General features: G+C 41.3%; 3 protein-coding genes across 5 annotated transcripts in view; 1 reads left to right on the top strand and 2 right to left on the bottom strand.

Moving 5' to 3' along the window:
* Positions 1-5,359: 5,359 nt before the first annotated feature.
* On the bottom strand, positions 5,360-10,343 carry LLPH (LLP homolog, long-term synaptic facilitation factor). 2 transcript variants are annotated; one of them, XM_037389530.1, is made up of 3 exons: positions 10,326-10,343; positions 9,763-9,946; positions 5,360-6,545 (listed from the first exon to the last, which is right to left on the bottom strand). In XM_037389530.1, exons 1-3 carry the CDS (start codon positions 10,332-10,334, stop codon positions 6,382-6,384), a joined length of 357 nt encoding a protein of 118 aa, XP_037245427.1. In that variant the 5' UTR covers positions 10,335-10,343; the 3' UTR covers positions 5,360-6,381. The 2 variants fall into 2 exon arrangements, with proteins under 2 accessions (XP_037245427.1, XP_037245429.1); XM_037389532.1 differs by lacking the exon at positions 10,326-10,343 and adding an exon at positions 10,081-10,160.
* A 405-nt stretch (positions 10,344-10,748) lies between these two features.
* On the bottom strand, positions 10,749-18,810 carry TMBIM4 (transmembrane BAX inhibitor motif containing 4). Its single transcript, XM_037389529.1, has 7 exons — positions 18,612-18,810; positions 16,763-16,871; positions 15,361-15,466; positions 13,812-13,845; positions 12,707-12,824; positions 12,176-12,221; positions 10,749-11,622 (listed from the first exon to the last, which is right to left on the bottom strand). Exons 1-7 carry the CDS (start codon positions 18,706-18,708, stop codon positions 11,416-11,418), a joined length of 717 nt encoding a protein of 238 aa, XP_037245426.1. The 5' UTR covers positions 18,709-18,810; the 3' UTR covers positions 10,749-11,415.
* A 43-nt stretch (positions 18,811-18,853) lies between these two features.
* HELB (DNA helicase B) overlaps positions 18,854-21,734 on the top strand; it is a 68,288-nt gene continuing 65,407 nt past the window's right edge. For both annotated transcript variants that reach the window (XM_037389527.1, XM_037389526.1), the window contains exon 1: positions 18,854-19,038. The gene's annotated coding sequence lies outside the window, so the exon portion shown is untranslated. The remainder of the gene's footprint in view (positions 19,039-21,734) is intronic.

Genomic DNA, 21,734 nt, shown 5'->3' with positions numbered 1-21,734 from the left:
ATTGCCAGCCACAGAAGCACAGATTCAGTTCCCACTGCTGAGAGTTATCTGTCAGGAGCTTGTTAAGGAGTTAGGCACAAAGTTTCTTTTCCGTAGGGGAAAAAAAAAAATAAATTACTTCCTCAAACTCCAATCTCTCTACAGTCAGAAGGGGATGAAATTCTGGAGGTGAGCTTTGATAGCATGTGGTAAAGACATGTGTCGGCTGTTAGCAATCTTACTGCTTGGCTAACGAAACAGAAATGCAAATCTATTTTTTTTTCAAGTTTAATATTAATCTTTCCAAAATATTGGACACTTAGAGGGCTTAGCAGATCAGTATTCATTTGAAACAGCAAGGAAGATAACAGGAAGAAATCCACATGCAATTTTCTCAAGAGAGAGAAAAAGAGAAGGCCTAGTGTTTGACATGCACATAGTTACCTCTTTAAAAGGGATGGATAAAAGCATATGTGTCTATATATAAACACAGTATACCCTACGCTGGGGCAATTGTTCCTAAAGTTATTGCATCAACAGACCAACCTGTATCTTTCCCATGGATGATCTTACAGCCTGATCTTAACACTCAAGGAATTTTTTTTTTCCTCTTCAACACAGTAACAGCCAAGGCTATGAGCAGCAGCCTAGGCAACTGCTAGTACATGGGCCACTTTGGCTGTGGTTGCTCTAGAATAAGTGTGGCTAACCCTGTGTCATTTTCATGAGACCTCAAGACAGCCTTAAAAACATTTAGGAGAGGAAAAAAAATAATCAAAGTGTCTGAGGGCACGAGGCCAGGGTTCGGACAAAGTCACCATGTAGCTCCACTGTCAGCTTCCCCCATTCCCTGGTGCACTTCAGTCTCAGACTTCTTTTCATCCTCTTCCAGGGCAGGGAACAAGTTTAGAAAAGGCAATGCATCATATCTTACTTAATTATTTCTCACAAACAATTTCCTTTTAAATATCTTTTTGCACATATTTTTTATATTAAGTGAACTAACTTGAACTTTGCATCTGGGGCAAGGATATTCAGTAGTAATCATGATCTAAACCTGAGGCTCTATGACCAAGAAGCCCTATGACCACAGCCCCCTCCTCTAATCCTTCATAGAAATCTTTCATATTCACTTGTGAGACAAACTGCAGCTCTGATCCATTCTGCACCAAGATCTGCCGCATTTTGCAGAAGCAAGATGGACAGAAATTAACTGTAAGGCTTATAGCACCAGGCTAGGAAGCGCCATCAGTGGATCTAAAAAGTTCTTGGTTTGTACACAGACATTACAGTCCATCAAAGCCAAATTTTCAGAATCTCTGCTGTCAAAGTAATTTAAAGACTCAAGGTAGCAAGCTGTAACATGGAATAGCTGTTGCATCTATACATTGTGAATTTGCCAGCTTTCAAAGAAGTAATAATAAAAAAGAGAGATTATACATTTCATATAACAGCAACAGGTATGAATGGATCAGCTCGACCGAGTTGGATGAGCTGCACTGAGACAATGAATGTGCCTTTGTTTTCTGAAATACTGACCACAAACCCGATTTCTGGTTAAAGACAAAAGTTCAAAAATGCTATAAAATCCCACATCCAGACTTTAGAAGCATTGAAAGAAAAGTAATTATGATTAGAGAGAAAAGATGCGAAATAAGTTTACCAAAACAGAGTATCACTCATAACCTTCACAGTCTCCCGAATAATTAACTCTAGATTGAAACGAAGGAAAACAGATCACCGATTGCTTGGTCTCAGTACACAAGCCTTTCAGAAAGCAGTCCTCATGCTACCTTGTCCAAGACCCTTGATACATAACCCTATGCTCCCATACCATATACTGTTTCTAACATTTCAGACCTTTTATATTGATACATGTGCATCAGAAAAATTAGGGACCTGCAAGAGTGATGTTAAAAGTGATTGGGAAGAGGGAGGCAGCACAAAAATCACCCTCTTCCCATTCTGCCTTCTCTTTTCTTTTAAATACTGTTGGCGTTGATAAAGGACAGTTGAAATCGGAGCATCGGAGTAGCATAGGAAAAATAAAAGGACAGCAGGAATGGGGGGTTTGTCACAACCGTGCAGTGTTTTATTAAACCGAAGAAAGTTGTCAGTTCTCTCTTTTAGCTCAGAAAAAAAGAAATTAATTACAACATCTATTTCTCCTGAAGTAGGAAATCCCGAGCTGGGCAGTGCAGCTGGAGAAGGGGAAAAGTTGCAAAGAAGAGCCTCTTCCTGTAGCAGTGAGCTACGCAGATGGCTCAGTCCTGCCCTGAAACCTCACCCTTCGGGAAGTTAGAATTGATAGCAAAACCCTGGTCTGAAGAGAGCAATTCATAGCTATCGCTTCAGACTCTAATCATCCCCACCACTGCTGTAACCCAATTTAGAGCATGCCACCCAGAGGAACAGATAGCTTTGCACCTCTCAGATTTCCCAAGGCTGTAGTCCTATAATCTCTTACAGCACACAAGTTCACACTACAAATCTGAACAATCACACACGCAGCTTCCATCAAATTCACTAGGACCCACGCAACCCTTTAGGCTGCATGAGGAAAAGGCAGCACAGTAGAAACACACATAGAGTGTAACGCCTTTGTACAGATAAAGGAGGACTGCTTTTGTGTTTCCCTCCAGTGCTTGATATCCCCAAATCAGACTTGGTCTACTCGTATATAACCATATCAGCTGCAGATAAAGCAAACCGAATTAAAAGAAAGAAAGAGCCACTAGTGACATCGAAAAGGTGGCACATGAAATCGGTGCTTAAGCATCAGGCCCCTCCACAGCTGCACTTCCACCAGCAGTTTGTTCCCCGCCTTGTATCGCCTCCTACTGACAATGCCTTCTGCACAGTGAGGCTGTAAACTGATCCAGCTGGAAAAAAAATGGGGGAAAATAGCATTTTCAGTGTATTTCAGCTAGATTAGTTCCCCAACCCACTTGTCAACAGAATGCAGAAAAGGTGTCCTAGACCAGGAACGAGTTACCAGAAAAACTCAGGAACTGCACCACCACCAGTTATTTTAGGCACCTGAAATAACTCACTTTAAAACCAAGTCTTGCATACCATGTCGAAAAGGAGGCATTGTCATCTTCTCAGGAAACTGCCAACATCTGCAGGACATCCAGTAATTTTCTAATGCAATTTTTATACTGTACACACACACACACATTTTATACACATTAACATTTCAATAAAATGACAGTATTTAGTTCTTTGAGTTCTGGCATTTATGCTTGTAGCTCAAAACTGCCTATGTGATTTCCCCTACCTGTTTGTAGGTCCATGAAATAAATACAGCTATCACAGCACTTTGCAGGTAGGTGGCAGTTAAGGTGGTGGAAAGTTTCAACAAAGCAGTTTCACAGTAGCGCAATTACACCATTAAAAAAACCCAACTCTGACAATGCCATTACAATTCTACACCTTTAGACCTCTAGCAGTTTGCTTAATCAACTGCAACCTTTTCTCCCAATCGCAACCTAGAAAGTTTTTAAAGATCAACAAACTATTATAATTAGAATGCTGTTTAGAGGCAGATAGCTTACCTCAAAAAAACCCTTTAAAACATGCATTTCAGCCAAAACCTCATGTTTGAATTAGTTTTCTATTGTGAAGAAATATAAAAATTTTTTTATCAACTGATCAAACAGATGTGTTTCAGATTCAACAATGTAAATCAAATATTCAAAGAAAAATAAAAATTTGGTATTCACATTCAAAAAAGTATAGCTGCTCAAAGCAGATCTACCAAATACAAAATGACAATATCCATACATAGTATACGCTCAGACCCTAGAAGGTAAAATTTCCCTGCTGCATCTGTGACTCAGCCTCTGAGGTTAATCCATGCTCCACATTTATCCAGGTTCCTGCTGTCTGCCCACCAGCAAGCCTCCAGCCTGGGTTACAGATCCCACCCAACTGGGTTCTCAAAACCCTTCCTGGCCCACAGAGCTCTGCCTCACCTGGGTGAGCTGTGATGCTGTACACAGTACAGTGGTACTAGGTGAAAAGCCACCTTCCAGTAAAGACTGGGGTTCCTTCCTGTATTCTCTGTTTAAACTCAAAAATCAAGCAGGAGGTCTTAAAAATATCTGTAGTTCAGTGAACCTGTTTGACTTTATCCTGGACACCATGAAGGAAATACCTCACACAGCCAGTATTGTTTTAGCTGGTAGGAAGCAACTGCTAAATAAAAGCTCAGTGCAGCGTTAGCCCTCTCTCATTTGAGATTCAAATCCTTAATCTGGTCACAAAAGCAGCAAACTAATAAATTTGTGCAACAAAGCTCTGGGCTAGGTCATAAAAGCAGATGTAAGAAGGACTATTCAGTTGTGCAGACCATTTTCTCTTACAAAGGAAGGAGCAGAGGCAGAACTGGAACAACTCCAGAGAAGGTAAGGCAAGTATAGCAGCAGCAGCCTTGATTAAGATGAGACAGAGTACGGCTGCACACCTAAAGAATGAAAATAAACTGACTCTGAAGCTGTACATTTAAATGGGTGTACTTGCCAGTTTATTCATCTTCACTCAGAAAAAGCAGTCTGCTTTCCCACCAGCAGCTGCTTGAAAGTAATCTGATTTACAAACAAGCACGTCAAAAAGAGCACCGTGCTTACTCTACAGAAAAAAAACCCTAAATTTTAGCACTTAAACCCAAGAAGCTCCCTTCCACAACTCCCCAAAGCACACAATAAGCAAAATACAGCCTATGTTATTAAAATAGCAAAGAAACACAAACTGACCATTTGTTCCATCCCATTTCTGGATAAACATAATGATGAACCTTAAAGAACACTTTCCTCATAATCACCAGTTTTAAAGTACTGCTAATCTAAATGCTGACCTATTTGATACTGAAGTCTAGACCCATTTACCCAAGAAAACAAAAAAATGAATTGAAAGCAACATGTGTTTTTAGTGGGGGTATTACCGACTTAATGGAAATGTTTTTAAAGTAGTTATTAATGGCATGTAATTTGGTAAACTTTGGTCTATACATCTTACCAAATCTCATTAACTGTCAACATATGTGAAAACAAGATGCACTGGTACTCACTCCAATGCCTTTGTAGTCCTTTACCTGAGCAACAAAATAGTTTTCCTTTCCCTAACAATAATAATAACTCCACTGTATTTTCCCAGAAAAACTGTCTATCAGGTTGAGGTCTTCTTAGTGGATTTTAGCACAACATAAGCTAGTATAATTACTTTTACAAGAATAAATCCTATTTCCCATGGCCAAGTTATCACAACAGACATATATCACAAATTTGAGGGCAATTACAGAATGTGGATCCCATCCTGGATGAAGTTGGACAAAGATTATACTCTGTATCGACGAATGGCACTTCCACAGGCAACATACTGCAGGACCGGTACTGTAATTATTTCCATCCTTGAAATGAGACATTTTAAAAATAAAAGCTTTCAGGGCAACTCATTCTCATGTCTGTCAGCACATGTTATTGCCGAGTAATATGCAACCAACTGTAGGTGATCACATATAAATGGCATCTGTTAAGCAATCATGCAATATTTTATCCTGTGCCCACATTGCAAAGCATGATAGATTAATACCATTTTAAGAGGCTACTGAAAACACATACGGAAAAGTATATTCTCATTTACTTTACTAAAACTTGGAAAAGGTCTTAAATAAAACTATTTTATTTCCAATCCGTGCATTTGAATTCTCTCACATCAACAATAAAAGATTCGGTTTTACTTTCAGTTATTCAATGTCTACAATATTTCAGTTGCAGACAGCAGCAAAATACTTACTTGTTCCAACTTTCTCTTTGTGAATTAACGTCAGACTGACGCTTTGTCTTTTTAGCTACGGAAGTTTCATGAAGCCTTGGTGTTGATTACAGGGTATAATCTCTTTTAAGTTACATGTTAAAAGCCCGCTTTTGCTAATTAACAGATGTTAAAACCAACACAAATTGGCGCAACAAAAGTAATTTTACAGAAGAATTTAAAAGATATGGTGAGTTTACAGAACCCTTTGGTTAAATTTACTAAAAGACAAGTTACATTACCAAAGACCACAGTACAAAAAACATTTACAGTTTCATTATTTTTAGAATTTTCTTTAGCATTTTCAGCATTCACAATATAAAAGATTAAAACCCTTCCCCCTCAAGAAAATAGATAACCACAGACAAGTAGTCTGTACAAAGGCATTCAGCTTGCTTTTTGCATTTATTTTAAGTTCGGCAGACACCAAGTTGATATTGCTTTCATCATTTGCTGGACTAACAATCTCTTCAAGAATTCATGCAACACAATAAATTATACTCGGTGGCCAAGCACAAAAATATCATGTACTTATTTGGGATATTTGTTTTGCAGCTAAAATACTCATGATCTTACAAAACTCCAATTTTACCAGACCAGGCCTTTGGCCAATTTTGATTTTTTTTTCCCTTTAAGACGCTGTGCCTTAAGCTTCTTTCTCTGTCTGGAATTCATCCATATTGGGTACTGTCCATGCTGGTCTAGAAGAGTTTTTTTGTTTCGTTTATTATCTATGTCCATTTTGCAGTCATCTGAAAAAGAAAGGTATTTATACCAAGTAAAATACATGAATCAGCATCACAGAAGCTATTTTGTTACTAGAATCCCCAAAATGATAAAAATATCCCTGCACATAACAGTGTATGTACATAGAGACCCGAAGGCTTTATACACTGAAAGCACTTTCCAAACCAACACAACTGCGGCCCAGGAGCTTCAACAGCTGATAGTAAATACGCAAAATTTTCCCTTAAGGCTCATGTCTGGGCAAAATACCTTATTCTTTAGTCTGTCATCTGTTCCAATACGTGTCTAAAAGTATTGTGTGTGGTCTCCATCAGAAGCTGCAACAATACAGGAAGCCATAGGCTTACTGAAACATATCTACAATTAAACACTTTTTATGATGTCACGTTTAAGATCTGTTGTAAAAAATTAAATTGAGTGGAAGATAAAGACAGATAAAGAGAAGAATGAAAAGCTGAAATACAATGATGGTACAAAGCACAAGCCAGTGATGCTATATTCACATCAAGGAGTGAGCATGAGGTCAAGTCTAACATACTTAGAGACAGAAATAGAGGATTAATGTCTAGGATCAGGAAGACTGCCTGTGACATGGTCACTCCCAGGAGCGGTATCCCCAGCTAGCTGACACCACATGAATGTCATGTCTCAGTGAGACAAAGCTACAAGAGGAATACCTTGTTAAGTACAGATCCAAACCCTGCTCTACTATTTAATGTCAACCTTGTTTCCAAACCATCCATGTGCAATAATAAAAGCTTTATTATGAGTTTGTACAGAGGTGGAAAAATACTTTGTTGTGCCTGTCTGGTGTTGGCAGGGAAAGGCCAATGTGCTGCTTCAATAGTTGAAGCATGCTGAAAGTCTACAGGGATCTGCACCAGAGAGATGTGCTTAGGGAGCCCTGAAGTTGGCATACAAATACTTGCAGTCAGCAGAGAATCAGCACAGGGACCTGCTGCCTGCTGGCACAACCAAAGGCTGATCCAGCACCAGACTAGCAGCAAAACCACTCCCAGCTTCAGAACCCCCCTGAGATGTCAGAGAACACAACGTGAGCCCTTCTTAACAGCATTGTTTTCCAAATGTCATAGAAGGACAGATGGCCTCCAACAAAAAAAACCCTAAGACCCCAAGAAAACCAAAACAACATGCATGATCTTCTTCTCTGATCTTGTCCTGTCATATGATTGACTTCATCTGTTACATGATTTTTGACTGCAAAAAAGCACATCCACAATAAATGTCAGCTGCAACATTAACTAAATGAAGAACTACCCCTGGACAAAAAATACCACTTGTTCACACAGCACGACGTTTTCATCATACTTTGCAATCTCAAGGATACTGTAGGCACCAGTAACAGGAGGAAAACTACAGAACAGCAGTGGTCCAAGGACATAAAAAAAAAAAAACTATCAAAGGGGTTAAAGAAAGAGAAAAGGACCAAGAGGAAAAAAAAAAAAAAAGATGTAAAAGTGGGTTATTTAAACAGACTCAATGAATATCATTATCTTGAAAAATATGTGCACGCCCACCAAGTTTTAAAAACAGCTACAACCCATTTTTGACCAAAGGCTAGCCAGGCCTTCCTTTTTTTTTTTTCCTAACAACAAAAAAAAAAGAAAAAATTATTTCACAGCATGCTGTGAAAAACACCTTGAAGTAATACAGGAAAATGTCCCTAATATACACCTATATACTTCCTTAGGTGAATAATTTTCCAACCTATCTATGGAAAGTGCATATTCTGGATGAACCTTTCATCTACTTCGGTCCTTGTAACATTCAGTGATGTGAACTCCCTTGTGTCCACAGTTAGTGCTGAGAAGTCCTCTCAAAGACGACACACTTTTTCACAAAATCTGTAGTTACTTTGTGAAACAGATATATTCTTAGGTATTTCTGAGGCTACAGTCTTTCTACAAAAGCCAAGGGCAACTGGCCACTTGTAGAAAAGCTGCCAGCAGCTGGAAGGGAGTGCAGGAATGACAGATAACCAGACAGGCATCTGCTTCAGAAACTACATTTAAGACAGTCATGTTTCCTCCAGCTTCAGCATCAGAAGACTGTCAATGTTCAAAAACGTTTTGGATATTCAGTTCTAACAGTCCCATAGAGAACAACTTTTACACCCCGTTTATGGGACAAATCAGAACCATTAAAATTACAAATTATACTCCAAGCTGCCCTTAACTGGGCACGAATTTTTATATAGCACTCTATTTCCATTTTCATTATAGTTCACAGGCTCTACTGCTCAACCACACAACACTTCCCTGTCTTTCCCAATTTCTGAAACACTGACAAAACCAGCTGCGTGACTGAGAGTGACTACTAGCATTATTCTATATCCCCATGGTGGTGTCTCAAGACTCCTGCACGCCACGTAAAAAGCTCACATCAGCAGTATCATAATAGTTTAAGTGGCAAAAACCAGAGAAGCAGGAATGACTAAGATTTAGTTGGGACTGCAGTTTTGGAAAGAGAAGGCATCCTTCTGACTCCTGTCCAGTACATATCGCTACTTAAAACCTCTGTTTCCCCTTCCCGGGTTATTTCCTTTACAGATTACATCCCATTCAAGGATCCGGGAGGAAGATGGCATTATCTGCAGACACCGGACCACCACCCGCTCCCACACCATGTGCAACGCAGCACTAATTAGCATACAAAACCAGGGTCCCCACCATACCTACCTTGAGACAATACATTTTAAAATCACTCTATTCTTGATAAAAATCTCTACAAAATTACTTTGGATTTAGGTCCAACTTTTCTATGCTTAGTGTCCTCCTAAACTAGGAGGGAAAGCATATCCCACCTGCAGTTGAACAGCTGGGACCGAAACAACTGCTAAGTGATGTCTCCACAGAGTGAGATACCACATACTTCGAGTCAAACGTTACCAAGCTTGCTTCGCCAGTGACCAGACGCAATATAGGAGCTAACGTTGTGAAATGACCAGCTCCAACGATTTAAGGGCATCTTTTGACTTTAAAAGACAAAAGATCTGCTTTTCCAACTCACTGTTCTCCACCCGTAACGCTCACGAGTCTGATCACGGCAGTGGAAGTCACAGAACGACCGTGAGTAATCCCGCGGGCCGCGCCTGCGCGTGCAGGGCTCGCCCGGCAGCCCGAGGGGGGGCGGCCCTCCCGGGCACCCCCGGGCCGTGGCACCCGGCCCCGCGGGGCCCGCTCTCGCCACGGCGCGACTCACCCCCCTGCTCGAGGGCTTTCTTGGGGGACAGCACGGTCGCCACCTCCTTGACCTCCTCCATGACGACATCCGCGTTGGTTCCCAGGATTTTTTTCAGCCTCTCCAGCTCCCTGGGCGCGTTCTTCTTCCTCTTCTCCGCCCGCATCTTCCGCTTCCACTTGCTCCTCAGGCTCTTCGCCATGTCCTGCCGGGAGTGGAGGGGGAAACGCTGAGGCCGAGGCAGCGCCAGGCAGAGGGGACGTTAAGGCGGCGCGGGCGTCTGCCCCAACGGCTCCCCCGCCGCGCGCGGACACGCGGCCGCCCCTCCTCCCCGCTCACCCCGGCCGCACGCGCGCCCCGCCGGCCGCCCTCGCGCTAGGCCGCGCTCGCTCTGCGCGCACGCGCGGGCTGCCAGGCCCCGCCCCGCCGGACCCCCGGCTCCACCGTAACTCTCCGAGCGGGCGCGCAGCCGCCGCCGCCCCGCCGCCCTCCCCCTCGGTGGTTGCGCCCCGCCGTACGCGACGTTACGTGCGGCGGGTGGCTACGTGCGGCGGGTGGCGGGGATGGCTTTAAAGGTAACACACGTGTTTCATCAGAGGGACAAAGCGCGAAGTTTTATTCTTAGCTACCGCCACGCATTTCCTAACGAAACCCGCAGGCGGGGGAGAGCAACGATGACGCTTGCGCAAAACGCTCCGCAGCCGCCTCGGCCCGCTGCCCACACGCAGGGCACGGGGCGCGCCCCGGTACCGCGCTGCCCTTTGGCCTCGGTGACAGGGCGGGCGAGCGGAGCAGCACTTCGCCTCCAACACCCAGCGCCAAGTACGCCGGTGCTCCCGGACTGCTTCCACCTCGCCGGCCCGTCCAGGATTCCAGCATTCCAGCGGCGTGGAGAGCAGCCGCTCCGCTGCACCCCTCCCCTGCCGCACACCCTGCCTGTCCCGCAAGGCTTGCGGGGCTCAGCCTCGGTGCCTCACAGCACTCTGGTCTCAGCTGCCAGAACGGACTAGAGGTTTTCCAAGTTTTATTGACAGACAGTTAACCTTAACACACGCAAGTTGATAAAATGCCAGAGTCCATCTCCAAATGATTTCTCGTAACACTGAAACCGGCAATAAATACTTCAATGAAGCACATTCCCTTTGATTGTTTTAACACCTTCCCAACTTACATAATGATCTGACAGCCACTAACAAGAACAAGAGCATCTCTGTTAGAGACAGCGTTCCATTTTACCAAACAAAAACTAGAATAAATTTAACTTAGTAAAACATTGCACAATGATAAACCCAGGCTACCCTTAATGCAGCACACACACACGTGTAATCCCAAAGGAAACGTTCCCAGCAGCTACAGAATAGTGGAGAGAGGCTCATGCTGGAGCAATCAGAAGTTGGCAAACGTTTTAATGGTGAATTAATGTCAAGGGCAAATTCAGTGATCAAAAAAGTGACTGAAATGACGACAGCATGTAAACTACATAAAATATATATTCCAGAGAAGAACCTTAGCTACATAAAAAAGCCTTTTTTTTTTTTCCTAAGGAGGGATCAATATTCATGGAATGAAAAAGTAATAAAGATTCAGTTTCTAGAAGACAGAACTAAGTCTGCACATCATCCAGATGCTTAACGTTATATGCACTATAGTCAAACCTCACCTCACTCCTTTTGATTATTTTTTATTAAATGCCTCCAGTAAACGCAGCAGGTGTAAGAACAGATTGATGATATCCAAGTAGAGATTGATTGCAGCCAGTATATACTCTTCAGGGGATAACTTGTGCATCAGCAAATGAGTGTCATAAATAATAAATCCACAGAACAGAAGAGCTCCAGCAGCAGCAAACACCAACTCTATTGTCTCACTATAGAAAAACAGCTGGAAGCAAATGAAACATGAAAAGAAAATTTGTAAATTTCATTTTCTTTTTAATTTTAAACCCCCTGCATAATGATATGCCACACTTAAACCAAGGATACACACTGTCTTTTTACTGTTATGTACACTCAAATACAATATTACAATGACATTTCAATGTTCTTATTTCATATAGTCCCCAGTCACTGTACAAGCGCCTCCACTTAAGAGAGAGGAAAAAAAAGCTCTGGTCTCCAGAATATTCACAGCATAAAAATGAGAAAAACAAAATACAATTAAACCCCAAATTTCCTTCCCATTCTCTCAATCAAGTAGTGGATCTTGATTGACAAATTTTGTCAGTCAACTCAAATACCACTTTCACATTAACAAGAACAGCATCCAACAAAAATCTGAATTGGAAATGAATGGTTAAAAGATCACCAGCATAGATCTGGTTAGAAATTTTTCATTAAGCTATACTGGACTGTCCAAAACATTTCTACTATACTAGAAATTAGCAAAAGACTTATGTTAAAGAATATTTTTTAACCTTGAACACAAGGTATCTTACCCTCAAGAAACCCGAGAAGATCAAAATCCACAAACAAGCGAAGAGGCTGGAAAAAAAATAAACTGTGAGCAACAATATCTTTTCTTTTAAATTTTACTTAAAATCCCTTCCCTTCTTAGAAAACCTCTTCACAATATCTTGTAAGTAAATCTCCATAATTGTAGATGCAAACAGTTCACTTGTATCAGCAGTAAAACTTGGTTTTATAAAGCTATGAAAAGTTATGTCCTAACTTCACTTTTTAAAAAAAAATATTTGAAAGAGCTGCCTTCTGTCTCAGTGAAAACTCTAGGTAAAGTAGTTTTCTAGTGTAATACTATGGTTTTAAGAATCATAATCACAGAAAAGAAGTTATTACCAAGAAAGCAGAACCACACAAAACCAGTAATTTAAGATAAGTAACACCCTCACTATTCTCTTGAAGCAGGTTCTATTGACCTGTATTCCTCATTGTATCTGAAAAGCATGCTTTAATAAAGGAAAAACTATCTTAAAAAAAATAGTAAAAAAATCATCAATATAACAACATACCCCGCTCCAAATTTGCTGAAGTCTTTCTTTGACTGCAAGGTATATGCAGTCAGTCCAAGAAATACAGCAGTAGTAAGAACAAAGGCTTGCAAGACAACAGACACCTCATAGAAACTCACTACAAACAGAAAAAGTAAACCATCATTTAGAGAACACTATGTTATGTATTTGCTACGTTATCTTTTGAGGAAACAGAAGTTCAAACTTTCAGACAGGAAAAAAAATCTGAACCGTGAACTAAAGAAGTAAATTATGCCTGAACTTGCCTTTGCACTTCAAAATCATGATCGTAGGACTCACGGATGCTTGCACTACCTAAGTTTGACAGTTACCTTATAGCTGTAGTTTCTAAAATGGAAGTAACAGATCTTCGCTACTCACCATAATGAACAACAACGACAAAAGTATTTTAAGCATAGATATGTAAGATCTTAAGGAAAAAGCTATCTGAATTTTTCATGATACTGAAACAAGGAAAAAAAAAATCAGTCCTCTGTAAAGGCTCATAAAGTTTTCATTAGGGGATAGGAGAGGAAAGATAAGAAAAATGAGCGGAATCTTTTCCTTCCCTCTTTCTTCCTTAGTCTTTCCTTTCCCCAAACAACTTTTTTTTTTTTTTTTCCAGGAGATCATAAGCCACAATAAAGAGCTTTCATCTTATAATGGAAGCTACAGTGCAAGGTGATGCCATGACTTGTCCACACACTGTCCCAACTCAACCCTGACAACAAAGTATAGAACGCTCCAAACTCAAAATTCCCTTGGAGGAAACCGAGGGGGAAGATAAGGATACTTCACTTGCAGATCAGCTCCGCTAGGAGCTACCTCACAGGAAAGAACCTTGCTAGCTGTATCAAAAGAATGGATGGCACAACTCATTTCTCACTTCATGTTTGTACGGTTCCAGTTCTGGATCAGAATCCTGTTTTCCCCCTTGATTCCCTGTTTTTTGCTAAACTCACATAACTGTCATTAAAACTTTCAAACAGGGGATTTATTATCATTTTAGTCACACCTAGGAATCCCAGATGGCAATTAGTACAACATATTGGATTCGTTCTCTGATTTCTTTATGGAATCGGACAATAGGATGGCTATCACTTACCTGTAATGGCAACTGTCAGTGCTTCCAGTAGGGTCTACAAAAAGTAAAACCAAAAAATTACAAGGATAACACACACCCCCCCGCCAAAAAGACTTACATAAAGACTTCACATGCAGTAAGTTCCGTTCTGCTACATAATCCCAGCACGCGTTGCATTAGCTCTCCTGTTAAATCTTTGTATATGAAAACATTTTTAATAAGAAAATGGCAATCATACTGTTTTACTGTGCTGGAATTTGGTGTGTTACATAAAAAGAATACAATATAAGCTGAATATGAATGGGAGACAGCCCCTATAGAAAAATGCCACTGAGGTTTTCTCCTCAAAGTACAAAGCATTCTTACCACACTTTTTACAAACTGTTCAAGGGGCTGTAAAATTAATATACTCCTAATATCTTGTTAGGTAGCTAAATGTCTGCATCAACTTCCTTTTCCCACTCATCCCTGTTTTGAAACAGCTAATTTTAAATCAAACATATTATTCATGTCTGGGCTGAAGGCTAGTATGGGCCCTGAGATTTTCAAAAAGATAATTTCAAATTAAGTTTAATTACAATAAAACATGAGAAAAGTCTCCATGTCATGAACCACATGGTCAGAAAAACCAGAACATTTAACCCATGTTCTATTTAAATCAATTTATCACACAGAGATTTGTATCCTCCTATTCCTACACAATGTAATACTTAAACTGTCACACCACAAACTTCCCACACCACATTTGGCCAAACTATTACATCGCTCCTTATTACAGCTGCACTTGTTGAAAGTTTTTAAACATTTTACTCTCCTACAAGAATTCAGAAGTCAGGAAGCATCTAACTATCTCAGCATTTTAAGTACCTATTTACACAGCAAATTTGTCTTCCCATGGTATCACAAACAGAATTTAGGCAACTCCTAAAGCATCAAATTCTAATTGTGCTACTGTGACTTATTTTCAGAAGACTGATTTGATACACAAACCAAAATATCACGGAGCAACAGCATATAATGTACAAATTTGCAGCATCAGGCAGGAGACTATAATTTGAGGACATCTCTGGCTGACTTGCCTGTGTTGGAAACAGGCTCAGAACTTTGCATCAAAAAGACAGCATTAAAGAAATAAACACATGTGGCTGGTTGCATTTGGATCTTTGCTGGAGGTTGTCCACTAAGGTAACAGAAATGCTGCCTCCTCTCCTACTGAGCAGTTTCATAGAAAAATCACTGACATCAACAGAATGATCATAGATAGACAGATATAGATAGATAGATATACATACGCACACACACGCGGAAAAAATAAAGCTTGTTCAACCTGATCCCAAGTTCTAACACTCTTTCTAAAAAGATCCTGGAAGAAACCTGACATAGAGGCTATGTAGGAACAACCTGTGGACAGAATCTCCAAAAAAAACAGCTCACATTTTTATAAGTATGCAGGGTATCTTTCAAGGAATACAAGAAAAACAAATTACCCACCACTAGTTTGTTTCAAGGCGTTTATCACAATGAAAGACATTCCAGGGGCTATTAAAACTGAATTTATATAAATACTTACAAATCCAAAAAGTAGGTATAAATTAATAGGATGCTGGTGTCTGTAGAGTGTCAGTGCCACGATTATAGCCAAAGATCCAAACCCAGATACCAAAAGCAAGGCAGGCCTGTAAAGTTCCATACAAAAAGGTCAAAATTAAAATTAAGTATCTGGAAGACTAAAAACCAGTTTCTATAAAACCAAGTTTTTAAGTGATCACTTAAAGATACTGCTCCATATATGCAAAGTAAATGTAAAGCTCGTTTTACAATAAAACTGCTCTAAAACATACCACCACAGATAATCAGTTAAAAAAAGTACAGTCACAAGTAAAGACAATTTTTTTCACACTGAAGGTAGAGATCGCCCAGGAATCCATCATCTGGAGATGAACCCGTATGAAGAGTAAAATGCATCTGTACTGAATAGTATTAAAGTATATGTAATATTTTGCCTATTAAGAACTTTACATTCAGGGAACTGTTTTTTGTAAGCACCTGAATGCAACAAACCAGAGCATTAACTGCACCAAAGAAAATCAGTACTGACCAGTAAGTATCACTACAATTAAATCATTCAAGCAGCCCTCCAAGCAAAAACTGGACCAAATTCATACACAAAACCACAACGGTTCTAAGTAAGCAGCAGGACAATTTTAAATTACCAGATTTAAGTAAAAACTGTGGTTTTACAACCTCTGTTATATACACTATAGCTTATACAGAAAGTCCCATATAGTGTTTGATGCTCCTTTTTTATCCTGGCTTGTAAGTGGAAGTAAAAGCAAAATCTGCAAGTGCACTTGGGGGAAAACAGAAACTGGACTCAATGCTCTCTTCCTTTCTCCAGCTGTTCTTTTCCCTTGCCTGTTCACCACAGTTTGGATTTTGAGACTTGTTTCTCTCATGAAAATCTGAGGCAAAAAGACACAAGCCCACAGGAATTTTACACGACTAGCTTTCAGGGAAAAAAAAATAAAACCCACAATAAAAAGATGATGGGGATGTGAGGGAGAGGAGTAAGACATGATTCAGCTTTTCAGAACAGGTACCTACAAACAGCGGCATTCCAAACAACAAGTCTAAAAGAAAGTACTTAGACCATAAAACAAGAATGTCAATAATTGAGATGTTCCGGAACTCATGTATAGTTTTTCATAACACAAATATTAAAGTAAGCACTATTAGTAAGTATTTATTTAAATAAAATTTAATGATAATAATAAAAACAAATTTTAATAATAAACAAAGGAAGGAAATATCAAAGAAGAAAAGTGTTTTCCTAATCAGGTTACAAAATTTCTATTACAGAATCAAACACACAGTGTAAAACTGACCAGGAATACTGAAGTGTTCCAGAGCAACAAACTACATCAACTATACTTAACACATCATAAACATCTCCATTTCATTTTAGTATTTACCTTTCATGAACAAATGCCTGCACTCCAGTACAGTACAGAAAAATTGCAGATGTGACAGTGGTCAAAAGAACTTGAATGGAAAGTATGCTGTAGACTTTCCGTAGAAAAGCTAGAATAAGGAAAAAAAAAAAATTAAATCACTTCTGAGTTACACTTGTAAAGTTCAACAGTAAATCAGATACGCGTTTTCTATTTGATAAGGAACCATTAAAAACTCTTTATTCAGTGAAAAAGCACTGAGCAAAGTGCTAAGAAGCCATTTTACCTTAAAAAAACGACACTATATTCCCACAAAATTACATTTATCCCTGGACATCATTATATAAACAAAAACAATGATAAAAAAAAAAGACATACACAAAAATTTGCAAGGAATTTACTTCAGACTATTTTAAAAACCGCATACACCTTAAGCTCATTAAGAAATCACTAGTAGTGTACCTTCTCCATTATGTTACTGATATCTAATGAACTTAAATGAAGAAAAATTAACTTGGAGGTTCTGTGGAAGACAGGAACAGCCATAAAAGTTTAAAAAGGAAAAACTTGTACAGTGATGTCTGTTTGACTGACCTTCTGCCACGTAAAATATCGTTTATCATAATTTGCAACCTGCACTGTAATGAATGTGTATGGAGACAGACTGCTAGGAAAAAAAATAATCCCAGAATTAAGCTAACAGGCTTTGTAATTCTAGAATTACGAATAGTGGAACGTGGTTCAGAACCTACAGATATATCATACAAATATTGTCTGTTCTGAATGGAAGGAGACCAAGTCCATGAGGCAAAATGCTCTGAAAGAAATAAGCTTACAGGGAGAATCAATTCAATCTTTCATAGCACAGCCTAAACAAGTTTAAAAGCACATCCTATGAGAAGCTGAATTACCTGCTTGCAGCAGGTAAAATTTAAACATACTTGTAATGCATGAGGGCCTACTTCATTGTAATAAACTGAACAAACCTAGAAGTAGGCTGCTAGCTAGCACAACCTTCTCCCCAAATTATTAAATGCATCAGCAATTTTACTAATGGCAATACTTCTTTCATATCTCCTATGGTGTCCTTTATTTTCCAGACAAAACAAAACTGTATTTTTATAGGAAGAGTTCTCCTGTTTATGAGCAGTATCTAATAAAAAAAATAACAGAACACAGCTGTTCTTATTCTAAGATCTAGCCGATAACACTATGGCCATTTCAGCAAGGATTACTGATGAGGCACCTTCTGCCAGAGTATCCGATGCATGTGAGACCTGTGCATTAACAGCAAGGGAATACTGCATGGCCGCTAGTATGACCCCATAGCACACCAACACTCCAGCAGAAGAGACAATATTTTAACACCTCAGAAGAAATTCAAATCCCCCAGTCTCCTGGTTAAACTCCTGCAATTATGGGTAGAAATTTTAACATTTATGAGTCTCATGTATCATGTTTGGGCTTCAAAATGCTTAAACCTGGGGAAGACCAAATCTTAATCTACACGGGTTTAATCCCTCTGATAAGAAGACCTACCCCTTATGAGTTTAAATGATAAAATCTTTCGCCGGCCACCGATCTTTTTCTAACCCTTGATGCTTAACCCGGGCTGGGTAACGCCCCGGCGCCCCACGCTCAGCCTCGACCCAGAACGCTACAGTAACTGCGCAGGACGCCGATGCAGCCAAACGCCACAGGCAACAGGGGTGACGGAGAAGAACGTGTTGGGAGCACCGGGGTACGCCACCCTCCTCGGCCGCCGGCAAGGGGAGGCAGCAGGGGCCTCTCCGCACGGCCTGGGGGGCCTGAGGCGGGGGGACGCGGGGGAAGGCAGCATATGGCGGTCTCATTCATCCCCAGTCCGTACCCATGCGGATGTGGACGCTGGCCGAGGCCACGTTGCTGCCATAGTTGAAGTCATCTTCGATGGAGCTCCGCGGGTAGAGCTGCTCCGCCGCCGCCATCGCCGCCACTTCCCCGGCAACAGCAACAATCACCCCGCTTCAGGCAGAGGCAGCGGCACTCCGCGCTGCCGAGCAGGGCGCTCCGTCGAGCGGCCGAGATCGTCGATCGTCCAGGGGGCGCTGTAGGGGCGGCCGGGGGCGGCTGGCGGCTGCCGCACCGGGCCGTAAGGGGCTGTGCCGCGTCCCCCCGGCCCACCCGGCTGGCCCTGCAGGATGGGCAGTGTTTGCAGCGAGCGGGAGGCAGGCAGGGCTGAGGATAGCGGCGGCGGCGGAGCAGCTCTACCCGTGGAGCTCTGTCGAGCCTGGAGCGGTGCCAGCGGCTGCAGCCTGGTGGGTGGCCGCTGGGTGCGGGGCTCGGCCTGGCTGAGGGGAGAGTGGCCTGGGAAGGGGAGAGATACCCGCCGCCTTCAGCTTGTACATGTGGATTTGCACGAGTAGAATAGGACTGGATTGCCTGTGAAGATCTCTTCGGTGTACGGGCATCTACCCCCCCAGGCCTGCCCTGTGCATGATTCACGATGGCTGGAGGAGGCCTTCATGTTTATCTTAAACACCATTCGCTGTGTTTATTTCAGGTCTGTAAGGTCTGGAAAGAAAGTACCAGTGACTGAAAAATGAGCCCTTCTACTGGGCTTCACCTTTGATTCATCTCTAGCTGCTATGCAGAAGGAGTTCTTCAGCAAGCTGGGGCTGCCCGCAGCTACAAACAGGCAGCGGTGTTCAGCAATAGCTGATCAAAGAGGCATTGGGCGTTAATGCTCTTCCTTGGTGTATGTCCTGCTAGAGATGAGTTTCACGTCTTTAGACCTTTAATGCAAATTAGATTTTTATTAAGGCTTTTTCCCAGTTTTGTGTCCTGTCGTTCAAAGTAAACTCAGTTTAATTCAATAGAACACAAAGATGCCTAATGTTTCTCGGGTGTCACGTAGCACTTTGTACTTGTGGTATTGACCCCCAAAAGTTACCCAAGATGGTAGCTCACATTTAGGAATCCAGAAAAGCTAAGATGTTGAGATTTGGGATGGGGAGTGCAGAATGTTTTTCTCTAACTTGTGAATATTACTTAAAGCATGCCAAGAAACTGAAGTGATAGACATTTCAGAAATGTATGCAATAGATTAGACTAGATGTGCTTTTAAAAATTGGAAAATTGTGGACTCTATTCAGATTCTCAAGGGAGAAGTAAATAAATTCTGTGATTCTGTGATGAAATAATTTTGAGCAAAGTTCTACAGAGTTGACTTAAGCTATTGTATTTCAGTTGCAGATACAAAAACTATGAACATGACTTTATATTCTGGGAAGTATTTATGGTTTTCCTAACGTCATTTTCCATTTTTAGTTACTGCAGAGTGGGATCTCTCAGCTTTAATCCTGAATTTGGAGATTTATGCATTGTTTGCATTGCTCAATAGCAACTGTTCTGAAATAATTGCACCATCTCTCTTCTTGCGTCTGCCTCTGCAGGAGAACAATACTGGTGTTGTCCCAGAAGAAACATTTAGAGTTCTGGACAAGCATCTGGTGCTACCTTCTCCCAATTTGTGCAGTGCAATTTTCTTTAAAACGTCTCTTAGAGATGCCCTCACTTCTGTGTGAGAACCAGAAAATTCCAGAGTGTTTCCACAGAGTCGATTCCTGTAAGTAGTTTGAGCCTAGAGATGGTTGAAGGAGGGACATATTAGTAGTCTTTGAATACTTTATAAAAGGCTGTTGCAGTTCTCCAGCTGTGGAGAAAGTATCAGGTAAGAGGCAGTATGGCTTAAACTGCAGTAAGGAATATTCAGGGTGAAAGGTTGAGAGCTTTTTAAGAGTAATCAGGGTAAAGCTGTGGAATAATTAGCCTGGGGCTTAGGCACAGGCTGGAAGATAGCAGATTGCAGGAAACAGGTATGTGTACCTTTGCACTTTCTCACACCCACCTCCTGTGTGGATGAGGCTGGTCTAATGTAAGCCATCAGGAAGTAGTAATGGGCTTATTCAGAAAGGTGGGAGACAAAGCAGCAAATGACTCTATGCTACTCATGAGCACAATCTGCCAGGGTTGCTGCAGATGGGAATGGAAAAATTATTTACATCTGCAGTACAGAAAAAGCCTGCGATTTTCATGCCAAAAGAGAGCATGAATCTTGTCTTAAGATCTTTTTCTGTTACTTGCAGGCACACACAGAACGTGCTGTCAGTGAGCAGTGCTTTGGAGTGACTGTACTGAACCAAGGTTTAATAAAGTCAAGCCTGGCTGAGTGCTTTCAATGTCTTTGCAGTGTTCCATTCCTCCCTTGGGAAAGTATACCTTATAAAATGCTAAATATGCCTTATAAAAAGGAAAGTATGTTTTACATTGCCTTTCTTTTCTGTATTTGATGTTTCCATAAACATACCTCCATCACACTATTTTTATTTGAAACCGCTGCAGTCCCACAGTGACTTGCTTAGGACTGGCTAGACGCTTCCACTCTGCGTGTGTGCATGCAGGGGTGAAAGAGCTTTCTGTTCTCCAGGTTCTGGTTTGGACTTCAGTATGAGGAAAGGAAGCTTGCTCTCACTAGAGCCCTGGTTAAGGACCACAAACTGCTCTGTGCCTTTTGTCTGTGTTATACATAATCGGTGGCTTTGCTGGAAGAAGTCCATCTGGCACTCAGAGGTACTTGGGAAAGGTACTTGGAGTGTTGCCAGGATTCTCCTTCTTTCCAGAGGTTTGTTTTTAAATCATTGTGCCAGAGCCCCTTCATTTGCTGCAGCTTTGAACAGTGTTCCCAGAGTGACCCCTCTCAGCATCGCTTTGATATACATCTGTGTATCTTCACATCATCACAGCTGTTGTTGAGGCAGGCCTAAGCGGTCTTCTCTTCCCAGATTGCAAAGTCCATGACCTCCGCATGGCTCCATACAAATGCATGGGACATGAGTGCTGTAATATTGCTGGAGTGCAGGGTGTGCGGTTCCAGTACATAGTCACACATGGGGCCTTGTGGCTGCCTGCCAGCCTTTCAACAAGAAGGTAACATCCAGGCAAGTTGTGTTCA

The sequence above is a fragment of the Falco rusticolus genome, chromosome 5, assembly GCF_015220075.1.
Source record: "Falco rusticolus isolate bFalRus1 chromosome 5, bFalRus1.pri, whole genome shotgun sequence".
Taxonomy (NCBI): Eukaryota; Metazoa; Chordata; class Aves; order Falconiformes; family Falconidae; genus Falco; species Falco rusticolus.
This window is presented reverse-complemented; position numbering and strand designations above follow the sequence as displayed.